Source organism: Temnothorax curvispinosus, unplaced genomic scaffold, assembly GCF_003070985.1.
Source record: "Temnothorax curvispinosus isolate PA1 unplaced genomic scaffold, ASM307098v1 QBEX01007522.1, whole genome shotgun sequence".
Classification (NCBI taxonomy): Eukaryota; Metazoa; Arthropoda; class Insecta; order Hymenoptera; family Formicidae; genus Temnothorax; species Temnothorax curvispinosus.
The window spans coordinates 46,975-62,038 of NW_020217302.1; the positions used below are offsets into that span (position 1 = coordinate 46,975).

General features: G+C 35.1%; 1 protein-coding gene across 1 annotated transcript in view; it reads left to right on the top strand.

Moving 5' to 3' along the window:
* Positions 1–15,058, top strand: part of LOC112457128 (sodium channel protein 60E-like) — a 33,819-nt gene extending 18,761 nt beyond the window's left edge. The window contains exons 11-20 of the mRNA XM_025020022.1: positions 164–479; positions 1,873–1,989; positions 2,104–2,262; positions 2,650–2,946; positions 3,346–3,500; positions 5,946–6,432; positions 6,704–7,023; positions 7,209–7,568; positions 7,797–8,165; positions 9,432–15,058. Of these exons, the coding sequence (XP_024875790.1) occupies positions 164–479; positions 1,873–1,989; positions 2,104–2,262; positions 2,650–2,946; positions 3,346–3,500; positions 5,946–6,432; positions 6,704–7,023; positions 7,209–7,568; positions 7,797–8,165; positions 9,432–9,810 (2,959 nt within the window). The 3' untranslated portion in view covers positions 9,811–15,058. The remainder of the gene's footprint in view (positions 1–163; positions 480–1,872; positions 1,990–2,103; positions 2,263–2,649; positions 2,947–3,345; positions 3,501–5,945; positions 6,433–6,703; positions 7,024–7,208; positions 7,569–7,796; positions 8,166–9,431) is intronic.
* Positions 15,059–15,064: the final 6 nt, after the last annotated feature.

Consider the following 15,064-nt stretch of genomic DNA (forward strand, 5'->3'; position numbering starts at 1 on the left):
ATTATTTATGACGAAAATCAAAATCAGATCGAAAATTATATTTTAAGAACTCCCACTTTATAAGAATACAAATCCAGGATTCTTAGTTGATTACTTGTTTGCTTATTTGGTTTCATTAAATATTTAGATTGCAATTCGAATGATGTTCGATATGTTTGTTTAGGTGTAGCTGTATCAATCGTTGCCTCGCCACGGATCTCGGCAAGAAGTGGATAAGAGTTCGTACGGTCGTCCTGTCGGTCGTGGACACGCCCGCTTTCGAATGGATGATCCTAGTTTTAATTTTCGCATCTTCCATAACGCTGTGCTTCGAGGACATCTACTTAGACGACAATCCTTTTTTGAAGAAGCTTCTCTATTGGACCAATCTTGGCTTCTGCGCACTTTTCAGCGTCGAGATGCTCCTAAAATGGCTAGCCCTAGGCTTCTGTAAATACTTCACCAGTTTCTGGACAATCCTGGATTTTATAATCGTTTTCGTAAGTACGATCAGAGTCTCGCGCCCAGTCGATGTAAAATGCAAAACTGTGTGCGATCGCATACGTGTGGCATGAAATGTGTTTGTCGATTCCTTTGCTTGCCTCCAAATATTATGTATTTGTATTCAGGATGAGCCATCTAACTTATTTAATAACTTTATAAATACTTACAATTTTTATTGTTAACGAGAATTATAAAATGTTTGTTGTACGTCGTTAAATGGTGCAAAATATAAGTTCAAGTTAATATGTGTGCGCATTCTTTTCGAAACTTTTAGTGATTATTAAGTTTTTTTATTCAGCAACTTCTTAAGTTTATGCTCATAATGAACATTGTAATAATTATTTTATCCCGCAAACTTAGATGGTTCAACTTGTAAATATGATAAGATAAAATTATTGAAATCATATTGGATGAAACACGCGTGATAATTGTTTGAACGTTGTTTCCGTGTTCCTTTTTTATGTGTTTTATGTGTGGTCTCGTGGATCCAGGTATGTTGAAAGTTACATGTTTCAGTACGCTTCCATTTGTATTGCATTAATTTAAAATATATTTATATTTACCGCAAACGCATGTTATACACGTATATTACTTTTTTATTAATTATACATGGATTACCAGATGAATAATGTTTGCATTATTAATTAAACTCATATGCATGAAAGAAATAATTAACAAGTCAGTCAAATAAGAGGAATCTGTTAAAACATGACTACATTAATAAAATATTTTCTGATCTCTGATAAATTGTAGTGTTTGCATTTGTAAAGAATGTCTTAAAAATAATGTGTTATATATGTGTTATGTATTAACAAATATAAGCTGACGTTTACTTATATATATTATGATTTTAAGATATGTTGCTGTATGCATTATAATACAAGAATTACATGCAGTGCCTTCAGAAACATAAAAGAGAATGAATGTCTTTATTCTTTTCATGCATATGTAGTTTGCGTGTTTGCTTGCTCAATGTAGCTTGTAAATTTAATTTCCTGCACAATTTATTCGTTACTCTCTTTGCATAAGAATTTCATTAATTAAATATTTATTTGTAATTCAACTGCACAATAAATACAATATACAAATAGAAATTTCCGGATTATTTCAATTAAAAGTCAAATGTGACAAACTTTATTTTATTTTAATTTTCTACATGCGTACATATATCTTCACTCTTAATATATTTTTTAAAACGCTCGAGCACAATTATGTTTATAATAATTATTAGACTATTCTTAAAACTCGTACATTATTGTACGCAAATATTAAATGCAAATACATTATTTAAAATTTTGTTTGTCAGAATTTAAGAATCTAATTGCATGAATTTCTTCACGTGCGTTTAATAAGATATATTGTAAATAAATTACGCTTTTTCTCGAACAGGTATCTATGTTTAGCCTTTTGATAGAAGAAAATGAGAACCTTAAAGTATTACGATCACTGAGGACACTACGCGCCCTGAGGCCGCTGAGGGCGATCTCGAGATGGCAAGGCATGAGGGTAAATATTGCGTAGACAAAAAAATCTACGAAAATCCGTTTGAAACACGAACGACACAATATGTGAACGCGATTGTTGCGTATCATTGAGAGGATTTTTCTTCCCGGCTCACAGATCGTAGTGAACGCGTTGATGTATGCGATACCTAGTATATTCAACGTGCTCCTCGTCTGTCTCGTGTTCTGGCTTATTTTTTCGATAATGGGCGTCCAGTTCTTCGGCGGCAAGTTCTTCAAGTGCATCGACGAGTACGGAGAAATGCTGGATATTTCGGTGAGTGTCACTTCATTCAGATCTGATTATCAAGGAGGATGGTACGAGGAGAGAGTAAACTATATTCAGACACAGATCTAAATTTATTATAATCAACTATAATATAATTTTTTAATTAGATAATGATATTAAAATATTTAGATTGAAAATTAGTAGTCGTATTACATTCGCTTTTATGAAGCAACATCAGTTTCATTATCCAGTAATGATGCTCCAGTATCAATTTCATTATATAAATTATGCACATTGTTAGTTTTAATTATGACAATCAAATTTTGGCAATAATAATATTTTTCATGAACGATACAAGTTAATATATCAATTTAATCATTATTTAATATTAATTCAGGATTGATCATTTTTCTGACACAATCATTTCGATTTTAGATAGTGAACACTAAGGAGGAGTGTTACAGCAAGAACTACTCTTGGGAGAATAGTAAGATCAGTTTTGATCATGTTGGCCTCGCCTACCTGGCTTTGTTTCAAGTGGCAACCTTCGAGGGATGGATGGAAGTGATGGAGGACGCTGTGGACGCGAGGGGGGTGGATCTGCAACCGCAGAGAGAGGCGAATCTCTGGGCCTATATCTACTTCGTTATATTTATCGTCTGCGGTTCATTCTTCACGCTCAATCTCTTCATTGGAGTGATCATAGACAATTTCAACATGTTGAAGAAAAAGGTGAGCGATGGTCTGGTGAAATCTTAATCTTTAAAATATTATTCTATTCTTCGTCGCGTGAGAGATAGTCCATTTTATCAAAACAAGAGTAATTATTTGTGTCATATAATCACGAAAAGTTTGATATAAAATAAAGAAAATTATTCATTATATATAATAAATATTTAACTTTATATTAGCTTAAAATGTTCATGCGAAATTATTTTTTAACAATTTTGAAGAAACGTATCTTTGATACTAAATTATTTAACACTTGATATTTTAATGATTGATAAAAGTATTTAAGCTTCTTATTAAGTATTATTTCTTAATATGCATAGCAAAGTATGTTTTTTACGGATTCTTATAAGATTTTTGTGACTGAATTCTAGAATAATAAAACAACGATTTTTCTTTCAGTACGAAGGTGGGGTGTTAGAAATGTTTTTGACCGAAAGTCAAAAACACTACTACACTGCCATGAAAAAACTCGGCCGTAAAAAGCCACAAAAAGTTATAAAACGTCCGCTGAACCAATTCCTCGCAATGTTCTACGACCTGTCCAATTCTCGCAGGTAATTGTATGATTCCATGTGGCAAAAAGAAGCACACTGACACTTTGAGCAAAGAATTGTGTTGCTTATAATTGTTTCTGTTGATGGTCATACAAATTGATGTTATTAATAACACTTTGGCAACCAACTTTATTCTTTATAAATCTTGTGACAGTTAAAAATCTTTGCAAGTTTTCTTTGCAAAAAGCATTATTATAGTTAAACCGTAACTCAATTATTTTAATCAGGAAATAACTTTATCTCTATCTTTTTAAGTATAAAGTTTTTTTTTATTATATGTAACATATATTTATAATTTTTATAGGTATTATTTCTCTACTACGATATCAATTTCCTTATAAAATCATTTTTTTATTACAATTATTCAACTCACTTTTCTCTTCAAGAAATTTTGTTATCTAATAAAATTTTTTATTTATATAGTAAGAATATATTTATAAAATTATCATCATTGCGATGTAGCTTAACAGTTGTATGTGTACACATTGTTTAGAATATTGCGTATTAACTTTTTCCATCTAATTCGAGGCAACTGTTTGGTGTCAAAGTGTTAATCTGGCTTTTTTTTACGCAATTAAATGCACGTGTGTGTTATTCGTTGCAATATAACGTAATGAATGTATAGAAATGGTGTGGTCGAAATGACGTAAAAGGGTATCATGCGAGTTCGATATGGCGGTCGTACTGTGCAGCACGCGTTCGATCGCAGTGCATCGCGAGCAATGCGGCAGGTGTATATTTCCCTTGCAATTCACAGATATCTTAAATTAAATCATTAGCAAGCAAGCGATTCTTTACTCTTCGTTTTTTGTATTTTAATTAATATTTCATATTAATTAGTAAATATTTGTTGTCTCCAACAATAAAATTGGCCTTGCCAAGTATATCAAATTGCTTCACGGCAATTCGCGTGGTTGTTAACGGTTTAACACGAACAGATGTCTGTGCCGCAAATTGTTATTAATAGAGTAGTTTCAAAGCTACGACTGTGCACCTCTTCGTTGTTCACGCCGCTGTGCTTGGATGCGTGTTTCACAGGATTTCCATCCATGTATTTTCTTGAGATTAATTTGCAATCAAGATCGTATAGATAGGTTCTCGCAGATTGCTACCGTTATTATCACCGGTGGTCAACAACTCACAAATAATAAATAAGAAAACTGATGAAAGAAGAAGCGTTTACACATCGATCAGCTTTCTATATTAAAAACGATCTACAAAATCTATTATTATTTTTGTCTTCATTCATCAACAATAAGAAGACAACTTTAGATCGCAAAAAGTTGAGGTAAGGAGCAATATATTTCTCTGCATTTTGAAATAGTTCTTTAATTTAATCGACCTATTTTTTCAACAGCTTTATATACTACGCGTATAATTTTCTTATCGACTATATATTAATTCGTAGAAAGTTTTATTTTTGTACAACCCAAATTATTTTTATACTAACATATGTAAAAATGTCCAAAAATAAAAAATCTCTAAATAATATTACATGTAACTTTTTAAGATCAGTGAATTGTATAATAACGCGGATCAAAATCTCTTCTTTTCTATATTCTTAGTTACCAGATTTAATGCCGATTCAATAGTAGATACTTTACATATATCTGTTTTTCGTGCAGTAACATTTTTCTGCTCGAACCTGTGCGAGCTTCTTGTAATATGTATACAAATCGCCGTGACACAGTGCGTGAATTTTCTTTTCAGCTTTCAGGGGAGGCAAGACCGCGGAAGATAAATGTCGCGACTCTCCAATCCGTTTCTCGGAGTAATGGGAAATCAATACCCACAGGACATTAACGCTCGCCGCCTCTCTAAATTGTAGATACACAATGTCGATATATAGTGATACAATTGTGCATAATAGACGAGATAAGCTGTGGGAGCTTACCTAAACGTCGTAACTTTATAATTCTGCACACGCGGGGTTTAGATATACTTTCTTTTCTCGTAAAATCCATGCAAATGTAAAATTAGCTGCACAGTAGCGGAATATAGAATTATTACAACAGTTTCGTAAATTACGAGTAAAAACCTCACTACTTTAATTAAACTTTTTTATCAAGCTTACGGTTATACGTTTATAGACATGCCGTTACATATAACACATATTTTTGTCACGATTAAAATAGACTGACACGATTTGCAGTTGAGATTTGTGATTTAAGATTGACATATTTGACACAATTAAGATTATTTATGTCGCTGCCCTTTTTCCGAGAGACTGTTCTGTTTCGACTATTTAAGGAAAACGAATGAATGCTAAAGTTAAATATCATATTTGTTCCGCCAGCGGACGCTATTTACGTCACTTTCACCGCACAAATGTTAAACGTGCATGCGCTGCTTTGACACTGCAAGAAGAATAACAATTAATTGTTGAGCGATCTGCAAATTTATCGCAAGAGGGAATACGATCTGATCTTTCGTATGACTTTCCAGATTCGAAATAGCTATCTTCGTTTTGATATTTCTCAACATGCTGACGATGGGGATCGAGCATTACAATCAGCCACATCCCATCTTCTTCGTCCTCGAAGTGTCGAACGCGTTTTTCACGACTGTTTTCGGCCTGGAGGCGATCGTCAAAATAGTAGGTCTACGTTATCATTACTTCACCGTGCCGTGGAATCTGTTCGACTTCGTGCTTGTGTTGGCGTCCATCCTGGGTATTCTGATGGAAGACATCATGATAGACTTCCCTGTGTCCCCGACGCTCTTGCGAGTCGTGAGGGTGTTCAGAATCGGCAGAATCTTGAGGCTCATTAAAGCTGCGAAAGGTATCCGCAAGCTGCTCTTCGCCCTTGTCGTCAGTCTTCCAGCGCTCTTCAACATTGGGGCCCTACTGGCTCTGATCACGTTTATCTATGCCATCATCGGCATGTCTGTTTTCGGACATGTCAGGAAACAAGGCGCATTGGACGATATGGTCAGTATGGACAGTTATAGAATACTTACTTGCTTAATACTAAGTCTTAAATAACGTAAAGTTTTTATTATGTTATTTTTATTTAGATTATTTTATGTTATTTTCATTAATCTTATTATGTCTTTTTTTTTTATTAAGATTATATTTGTGCATTCTGAGGTAGAAAGATCTTTTTGATTTACTTCAATTTATATATTCGTAGGACTTAGGAAGAAAATATTTTTAGTTTATCCTAATAATAATTTGTTAAACTTAATATCTTGCTTCATAGGTGAACTTCGAAACCTTTGGTAGAAGTATGCAGCTGCTGTTCCGTTTGATGACTTCGGCTGGATGGAACGACGTGTTGGAATCGCTGATGGTGCAACCACCTGAATGCGATCCCACTCCGAACAGCCGACAGATGAACGGAGATTGCGGATATCCCTTGCTAGCGATCACGTACTTCACATCATTTATCATTATCAGCTATATGATAGTCATTAACATGTACATTGCCATCATCTTAGAGAATTTCAATCAAGCTCATCAAGAGGAGGAGATTGGCATCGTCGAGGATGACTTAGAGATGTTTTACATCCGGTGGTCGAAGTAAGATATTATTCTCTTTACTATTCTGAAGAAGAATTCTTTATTCGATAAGTCGTATATAAAGTATTCGAAATTATTCAATCATATGTCTTGAAAAATACTAATTTAATAGCAAAGTGATAGAAATTTAATGGTATTACGATGACAATCTCGCCGCAACTGAATTGAAAATTTTGTTTTTCTAGGTATGATCCGCATGCAACGCAATTTATCAGCTTCTCGCAGTTGAGCGACTTTATAGCGAGCCTGGACCCACCGCTGGGGATATCAAAGCCTAACGTAGTAGCGTTGGTCAGCTTTAATCTTCCCATCGCAAGGGGTAACAAGATTCATTGTCTGGACATCCTACACGCGCTCGTCAAGCACGTTCTTGGACACGTCGAGGAATCAGACGACTTCAGGAAGCTGCAGGAGCAAATGGACGTCAAGTTCAAGAAGCAGTTTCCGACCAGAAAAGAGTTGGAGATAGTGTCTTCCACGAGAATTTGGAAGCGGCAAGACAAAGCTGCCAGGTTAATTCAGCGCACCATAAGGGAGTACATTGCGTGAGTATGACTACCTTTTGATTAGACACATGATATTTTTTGTAGAAATTAAGTAGCTTCTCATATAAAGAGACGATTATTCTTTAGTTAATTTCAATCTAGCAAAGCTAAAATTCAAAACGGTAATATTACAACTAATAATATTCATTAATATTCATTAATAACATTTATAATATGAAGATTTTATCTCATCTGTCAATATGTTACATAATCTCGACGTACGCGCAGAATGAAGAAAGAGCGCGAAAGAATTGCTCAGGAGGTGGACTCGCAGACGCAGACTTCGAGTCCGGGTGGTATGGACGGTAGGGGCGGGGGTGGATGGAGCGGTAAGCTGTCAGCTCTGCTGCACGTGCACCGGGGGAGCCGTGCCAGTAGCCGCAAGTCCTCCAGGGCCAGCGACGCCAGCGATCTCAGCGAACTCGGCACCGCTTCGGCGTGGCTGTTCCCGAATCTTCCTCTGCTGTTACTCTCCGGCGCCACTGGAACCCACGAGGACCTGCAACCCCCGGCGCTGACCGTGTCCCGTCCCTCACCAACCACCGATCAACCCTCCGCTGCCTCCAGCTCCGGCTCGGACTCCCACGCTACCGTCAGGTTGGTTTATTTTCACGTGGTAGCAAAATAATATCTTTGGAATTTGGAATTGTTCAAGAATCTTCTCTCACTCTTTTAAATGATTATTTTGTCACATTAAATTAATTAAGATTGATCAATTGCTGATTGAGACAAACTATGTTAAATGCTTTCTCAATTAATTAAATAAATTTCCTTCAAATTTAATTTCGACTAATTGCGGAGGATAATATACGCATATGATCGTATTAGCCTGAGGAGTTTGTACTTATTAACAGTTGTTAAGTCGTGTGAATTGCCGATACGTGTCGTATAATTAATTCTTACACAACATGCCACACTCTGTGCCCATAAAATTAATCTAGTTTCTTTCCCTCTTCAAAACTCCTCAGGCAAGAAAACGAGCAGGTAAAGCTGAACATATACTTAGAATTCTTCAAATTTTAGCGTTTGATTTGTATGGTTGTTATATGAGATGAGAATTTTGAGATTTCAATTAATTAGCGGTTGAAGTATTGCGTATATTTATCGTCAGGAAATAAATAGATTCGTTTGTCACTTAATTCATAGCCATGAAAATAGTACGCTACAAAGTATAACATTGTAAATGCGAAAGTACAACGCAAACATTTTAACGGATTAGTAAATACGTTAGCAGAGATTAAAAGATAATAGAAGCTCGTTGCACATAATCTACATTCTCGTAATAGCTCATTATACGATTATAATTCATTATCATGCTTATCGACTTATCGTAATTGTAGTTGGACAAAAGAGTTTGGTATTATTGTTACTACATTGATTATATTGCAGCACATTAATGGTATTTAGATACATCATTAGCGTAATTTTATCAGCATTATGTCATACTTCAGTCTAGCGGGCTTCAAAAAAGACATTTTCTCCAGTCGGGATGTGCAATCGAATATTTAGCATGTGTTACATGTATCTGTAAAAATCCCGTAGTAAAAAAAGTCTAATTTTGTATAAATGAAGAAACGTTTTATTGATATTGCTGCAAGGGGTATGTCGTTGCTGTTTTATTTATCATACATTGCTTTCTAAAGGTTGCAGGCATACGTGCAGAAGTTTTCTTCATAAAATACACATTCAACAGTATCTTTATAATTATTTGTCTCGTTCTACAAATACCTTATTGTAACGTTCGAGACAAATTGTTCGTAGACAATACACTTGAGTATATCCTGCAAATATCACCAAGAAACAGTAGTACATCAACTGTACAAAAACTGAGAACGTTAACAGCGATTCGTTTTTTATCTACAGATCGCTGGGCCCCACGCTGGGCCGGCAGGATGCAGTGGAGAAGTATTCGGAGGAGGACATGCTCAGTCCACCGACCTCGAAGCGCAGCTCCCTGCGGCCGAGCGGCACCACTCTCTCGCTGAACGCGCTACAGCGGGACATCAAAGAGGCGTTCAACCGACGATGTGGCAGCCTGAGACGTCGGGCGCCGCCGCCGGAGCCGGTGCAGCTTCCGGTCGAGAGTAGCGACGTGAGTATCCTGGTGACGGAGCCGAGTCCGGAGAACACGGCACCGCCCTCGAGGCCGCCGCTGATCAGGCAGCAGTCGGAGGCGACGGTGGTGCACGTGCTGGTGCACAGGGAGAGCGAGGAGTACCAGGACACGTCGGACGACAGCTGATCCTAGTCGACGGCCACCACGCCGGATAGTGACAGCGGCGCGACTCAGTGATAATACATATGTAGAACTATATTATATACATATATGTAGACTTTTCACACACAGCGCAGATCTAATTCTAGATAGGGCGATAATCCGCACGGCTTCTTCGGGGCGAATCTCCTCGAGATGGAGAGCGACACGTGCGTATGTTGCGTGTGTGAGTATGTATGTGAGTGCGTATGCGTCGTCGAAGTGTCAGATGAGACATTGTACGTAGCGATGGTTCTCGGCCGATTCAAAAAGAGAATTTAAGGATGACCGTAGAATCCTTGTTGATTTGATAACTGCTTATACTCAGATGACCATTCTCTTAGGAATCATTTTGTGGTAGTATCATTTTATTGAATCTGTGATGTTCTCGATTAGAAATTTAATTAGGATTAAACACAGCATAATTATTATGAGAATGCTTCCTAATTGTCATTGAACATATCCGCATTATTATTGGTATTAAACATATTATAAAGGATGCTAATTTTACGCTTCAGTGCAATCTTACTGCGATATTTAGGAGAAAAAAAAACATCTCATTTCTAACAAAAATAAAATTTTTATTATCTTAAAGATTTTGTGTGATAAAATAGCTACAAAAAATTTATTGCTCAATTTTTTGTTTTAATATCATGAGAAAAGAGTAAGATTGAGAGCCATTGCATTAAGAGACGAAGAAAGGGACAAGGACGAAGTTGAAAAGAAATTTTCAACAATTTTTCCGTTGCAAGCATGGATGAAATATCATCGGTGGAGGAACCTGGATATCATGTTGACTCAGCTCGCTTTTTGATAAAAATGCATGCACCGTAATGCTGGGTTCCCCCGTAACGACGATGAATTATTTATAAAGGATGAATTACCAGCGTAGCGGAAATACCAGATGTAGCCGTATTCGAAACAGAAACGTAATTTGTTGGGATACGTCAGTTCTCGAAGTGAATCGAAATGATGATTTTGGTTTCTCATTTTCGAGATTTATATAAGTACGCGTACAATTTCTTAATTAAAATAGGAACATTTTATTTATCTTTGCCAATGAGAAAATAAATTTATTTACTCAGTAAAAATATACTTTTTCTTTCGATAACACTATAGTCGAACCATGGTCTCTTGAAGTTTAGCGTCTCAAGAATCACGATCAGTCGCTGCGACCGTTCCATCCGAAGCTCTTCTTCATATTTTTTAACAATAATTTTGACAGGGCAAGTTATTAGCCTAGCGCTCAATCCTGAACTTAGAACACCAGACCTCATATTATGAATTCCAAATCCGTGGGATCGTGACTCGTTAATTATAAGAATATATAAACTCGCTTTAAAAGCCTGTTCTGCGCATTTATTTATTTGTGAAAATTTTTCTCGTGCAAGAAGATTTCAAAGTACTTGAAAATATAATAATCAATATCAAAATCATTATTTAAACTTGAAAAGAAATATAAATCTCTGAAATTAAACAAATGTTATTTTAACATCGATATTTAAATTATTTCTTTCACTTCGAGCATTGAACTGTTATCGATGATAAATCGACTTCGGCGATTGCTTTGGTCAATGATTATTACCACACTAAATATATCAGTAAAAGAATTGATTCGTAATATTAGGCGTCAGTATATTTAGCACAAATAACGAACAATTTATTACATCATCAATTTTGCTACGTAAAAAGATCCGTATTGACGCAATTGGCGAATCATTATTAATATTATCGTAAATTCTAAGGACAATTTAACGCTTTCTAAGAACATTTTAAGATATAAATCTTAATACATTTTAACCGCGTATTTCCGACGCCTTTTGATCATACTGATATGTACAAATTGTTCGCGGTGTTAGTTTATACATTAGCAATTTTGTCTATGCCATACATAATTAATATTAAATGTAAGTCACAAATACAATATCTTAATTAGTAGTTATATCGGCAAAAAATACTGCATTAATCGCAAGGAAAGAGTAAAAAGCATCATTATAAGTGCATTAAGCTAAACAATTCACGTAAAATGATTAACTCCAGTCAACGGTTTGACGAGTGCATTCGAACTTACTGCATTATTCAATAACCAACTAATTAATTGTTTTCAAATAAGCCCAAACCATCAACGTGGTAAACTTTCTTCTAAAATAGCGACTATTTCTAGTAAGTTACGCTACCCTGGTAAGAGCATGCTTTGGATCTCATAATTATATTATCATCGTTTGGTTCTTCATGTGGATTAAAAAAAAATTATTAATTTCGCTATTGATGTATATAAATTATTTATAATTTAGCTATTCAATCTCAGCGTTGGGTATCTATATACATAAACAACAATCACATATAGGCAGAATGTCTAAATTGTCACTTTTTACATGGTCCAATTAAACAAATAACAAGAAACTATTGCTATTTATTTATTTATTTATTTATTTAGACTGCTTGCGAAAAGATAATTTTGGAATTCTATACTTATTGTTAGATCATGCGTATATGCCCAACACTGAAATTTCAAACTTGAGAATTTTTGAAACACTGAAACTTTTCGAATATATTAAAATACCAAATCAAGATTTTTATAGATAATTGGAATGTTTAGTAATAACATTTCAGACTGTAATTATCGGAAAAAGTTGTAAAATTTCCAATTATCTAATAAGCCGCAAAATCGATTGCAATAACTTGATTAATGTTTGGAAATAGCGTTTCAGCGCTTCGCTATTGAATTTCATTAAATCCTCAAACGTCGCCGGATAGCTTTTAATACTGATTTAACGTGGCTTCAATAATTGAGAGCGATATTTGGACTCGCGTGCACATATAGAGACGTTTCTCAGTTAGCGTCTAACGGAACCTTTTTACTATAACTCTACATTTATATACGTCGTGATCCTTGTCTCTTGCGTCGTAATTAAGGGTGGTCGGACCAAATCTGGGCACATTCGACTCTGTTGTTTACGGTTTTCTCTTCACAGAAGAAGGAAGGAGGAAAACCTAGATTGTTAGCACGTAGATAACGCAGGCCGCCCGGAGTTTGCTACGAAGAACGAATTTTATCGGTATACAAAAAGAGTACTGCCTCAAATCTTAGGATAAATTAATCGCGTCACTAACGGCGAGGAGGATCGAAAAAAAGTAAAAAAGAAAGATGAACCAAACAGACGGAAATAATGTGGCTTCCTTCGGCGATTATTATCGTAACCAAAGTACTCCGTTTCTGTTTCTTTCCTCATGATAGTAGCAAGATCTCGGCAAAAAAGCAAATAGCGTTATAGCTTTTGAAATCTGAATAATTTTTACTTAAAAACATTGTTCTTAAATAAAAAATGGTTGAAAACAAAGAGCTTTTTCGCGAATTAAACGTCAAAGACGCGAAGAAACGACAAACATTTGGTACTACATTTGAAGTAAGATGTTCACAGTTCTTGTTTGATTTTTATACTAAATTGGAGGACATAAATATAAATTTTTTTATTGAGGAAAAATCGACTCTTAATTTTACAAGATAAGAATTACTCACTCACTTAGTATTATACATAGTGATTACGTAAAAAGAGAATGTTAATATGTATAATCACTTTCAATTCTCGAATATCCTGTATGCATTTGCGACACCGTACTGCCGTTGTTCAATTGATTAGGCATGTTTTCGTTGTATATATAGAGATCGTTACGTTAAACGCTAAAATCAACATTCGTATACGCTCAGATTTTAATCGGTTTTTATCTCTTTCGACTCTGTTGATTGCCCGCATCGTTAGAACTTTCAGATATTCAAATATTGCGCAAAATGCCGTGACAAATAACTTGTTGTATAACTTTGACACTCGATAGGCTTGTAACTGTGGGTTGATTTAACACAAACAATATTCTAAAGGCCCAAAAACTCTACTCCCTAGAGAATTATCTACCTAAAGAAAATTAATTAAATTTTATTAACCTAATTAGCGCTGAATAAGTGAAATTAAAAAATTTCTGTTCTATTCTGCATATTTTCAAGTAAAAAAAATAAGATATTTTTCAACGGTTTTTACTGTCGGGAATCACTTTTAAAAATCAAATTTTTAACTAGACGCTTGATTTAACTTAATTGATTTTTACTAAACCTCTTAAATAGAGAGCTTCAAAAATAACTGATAATATATCCGACTTTACATGCGATTTCTATAAACTTTCTAAGAACTTTCTAAGAACAGCGAGCACATAGCGCGTACTCTTATCAGTCTCAAATTCTTTATAAAACCGAATCTGCGGCTTTTATAGAGATTTTTAGTAATCGAATTTTGTCGAATATTAATAATAATCTTTTAATACTATCCGATTATATATCGATTGCAGGTCTAATTAAGAGGAGTAGAGATCTCTTTGTCTCGATCGAATGTAATCTCGATTTTCAATGTGTGATCATACCTGCCTAATAGCGTGAAAACAGATTGCACAGAGATCTCAAATTGTTAATAATTCGCAAAATCGAATCCGCTTTTTCACAGTAGCAAAAGATCACCTAAAATTCGCCGAAAAATTCTTGAATTTTTGTCCCTAAAATTTCTTGTCAAAAACGTAACTTGATATGTCCCAGATTTCTCACACGGACGGTTCCAGGTTTATCTTCTTAAATTTTATTAACGTCATCCTCAATTTAAACAAATCATACATATAGATCCCTCCGGAAAAATATTTTTGTCGTCATAAATCTCTCGTTTTCATAGATTTCTCCGAAGAATTCTTTTTGTCATTGTCCATGACATCTACGTTTTGCATAAACTTCTTTCCTGAGCTTGCATTATCCTCTATAAATATTATACATACTTTATAAAAGGAACATGTCCTCAACAAACGCTATCAAGAGAAACTATCTTTATATCGATATTTTTCTTATATTTTCATATTATTATCTTCTCTCGTTTGTTTCTTATATTTCTGCAATTAAATTAGTGAAGTGAACCTTGGATATTGTAATATATATTCTTCTTTCGAAGGAACGAAACGGCCAATCGTGAAATGCCCCGCTCTTGGAAAATGCTCTTATCATAATTTTTTTATTAACACAGCCGAGACTACTCTTCTTTGTTATCTAATACTAAATATCTCTCGCGAAGGAAAAAGCACGTGAGGACTTTTCGCTGCATTTCATTAGAGATCTCTCGGACGAACGCGGAGAAGGGGGAGGGAAGGAAGGAAGGACGCACGTTCGAATTTCCATGGACAACGAATTATTTTAAGGGGGTCACGCCGTATTTTT